The sequence below is a fragment of the Naegleria gruberi genome (assembly GCF_000004985.1).
Source record: "Naegleria gruberi genomic scaffold NAEGRscaffold_502, whole genome shotgun sequence".
Classification (NCBI taxonomy): Eukaryota; Heterolobosea; class Eutetramitea; order Acrasida; family Naegleriidae; genus Naegleria; species Naegleria gruberi.
The window spans coordinates 2,581-4,532 of record NW_003162988.1 but is presented as its reverse complement, the minus strand read 5'-3'; the positions used below and the strand labels follow the sequence as shown (position 1 = coordinate 4,532).

Genomic DNA, 1,952 nt, shown 5'->3' with positions numbered 1-1,952 from the left:
CATTTGTATTTGTATTTGTATTTCCATTATTTGTATTTGTATTTCCATTATTATTATTATAAGTTTCAATTTTATTTAAAAAATCATAATTTAAAATGGAATGATTTAAAATAGAATGTATAATAAAATTAGATAAATTAGATTGATTTGTAAATTTAGAATTATATTGTAAATTATAAAATAAATCAGTACATGCAACAATATCAGCATTAGAATTTATAATTAAAGTTAAAGAAACACCTGCTTCAATTGTTGATTGATTTAATCTACTTGCTAATTCATCCAATGATAATTGTATACCAATTGTTCCATATAAATAATCAGATACATCTATTTTATTATATAATTCTTTAATAATTGGATCTGATAAATCATTTGAATTTCCACTTGTTAAAATAGATTCTTTTATATTTAAATATCTATTTAATGTTATTAATGAAGATGAATTTATATTTGGTAATGTTGTAATATTATTTGATAAAGTTGATTGAAAATAGGGTATAATTCTATTTTGTGAATAAGTGGTAGATAAATATCTAGTTGGTATATTAATATAGATTGGCATTGATAATGTAATAGATGGTAATCCACTAACACTTGAAAATAGTGGACTCCATTTAACATTTGATAATGTCTTGTTAGATGTTTGATATTTTGTAAATATTGAATACCATGCTCTATTAGTTACTTCTAATGTCCAATTCTTAGATTCAATGATATTGGAAGGTGAATAAATTAAATTTGGATCTGAAATTAAATGATAATCAGTTCCCATTCTTTCTAAATTTGTAAATGTTGATGCTTTTAAAAGTACTCTAACAAAATCAACTTCAACACCAATAAAACTCTGATCAAATCTACCAAAATATAACATTTTCAAAGGTGATTTATGTACATATAATCTTTTTAAATAATAAAATATTCTAAACCATGTTATATTATTATTTAAATCAAATGGTCCACCACTTTTAATTTGATATAATAATTGATTCATTATTAATGTTGTACTTTTAACCATTTCACCAATTTCATAATCAATTACTGATTTCATTTGTAATTTTTGATTACTTCTTGATTGTACTATTAAATTATCACCTGTTGTATATAATAATATAAATGCTTTTTAAATTTAATTAAATTATTATTAAAATTATTAAAATATTATTAAAATTATTATTAAAATTATAAATATTTAAAAAAACATACATGAAAATAAACCAAATAAACCTTGTAAAATAAATAAAATTAATAAAACATTCATAATAGTAATACATTTAGATGATTTTAATAATGGTATTTTTAAATAATATTTTAATTTTTGAAATTTAGACTTTTCATTCCAAATTGAATGTAAACTATTTGTTGAAGATGATATTAAATTAGATCCATTAGTTGCTATTGATTTATCTTGTATTTCATCAACTTGTTGTTCTTGTTGTTCTTGTGCTAATGATGATAATATTTCAGAATGTTCTTGTTGTTGTTGATTATTATTATTTAATATATTATTATTATTATTATGAGTATTATAATGTTGATGATGATTTGTTGGTGACTGTTTAGAATCATACGATTGTGAATCTAATGATTCTATCATTGTTATATATTTACAATTATTACAAGACTAATTTGATGCGGAATACTATCTACTACTATTACTATTTATATTGTTGTAGTTGTAGTTGATGATGATGATGATGTTCTCTCAAGAGGATGCAGAGATTCAAGTGAGAGAGTGTGTTTGTAGTTTATTTTTCTTTGATTGGAGAATCAACAAAATGTCGCTCTAAACTAAAAAGTAATTTTGTATTACAGTTCTGAAACTATTATCAATCCAAATAAAACAATTTCAACCTGATTAATACTATTTATTATTACAACCTCTCTAGAACCAATACTATTACATTTTACAACAACTTATTCTATTATAATAATAATAAATAATAATTTAT

General features: G+C 21.0%; 1 protein-coding gene across 1 annotated transcript in view; it reads right to left on the bottom strand.

The window, feature by feature from the left end:
• Positions 1-371: 371 nt before the first annotated feature.
• The window catches only part of NAEGRDRAFT_82368 (uncharacterized protein), a gene marked incomplete at both ends in the record, with an annotated part of 2,562 nt that continues 981 nt past the window's right edge, over positions 372-1,952 (bottom strand). The window contains 4 exons of the mRNA XM_002668199.1: positions 372-419; positions 596-1,119; positions 1,207-1,227; positions 1,357-1,590. Of these exons, the coding sequence (XP_002668245.1) occupies positions 372-419; positions 596-1,119; positions 1,207-1,227; positions 1,357-1,590 (827 nt within the window). The remainder of the gene's footprint in view (positions 420-595; positions 1,120-1,206; positions 1,228-1,356; positions 1,591-1,952) is intronic.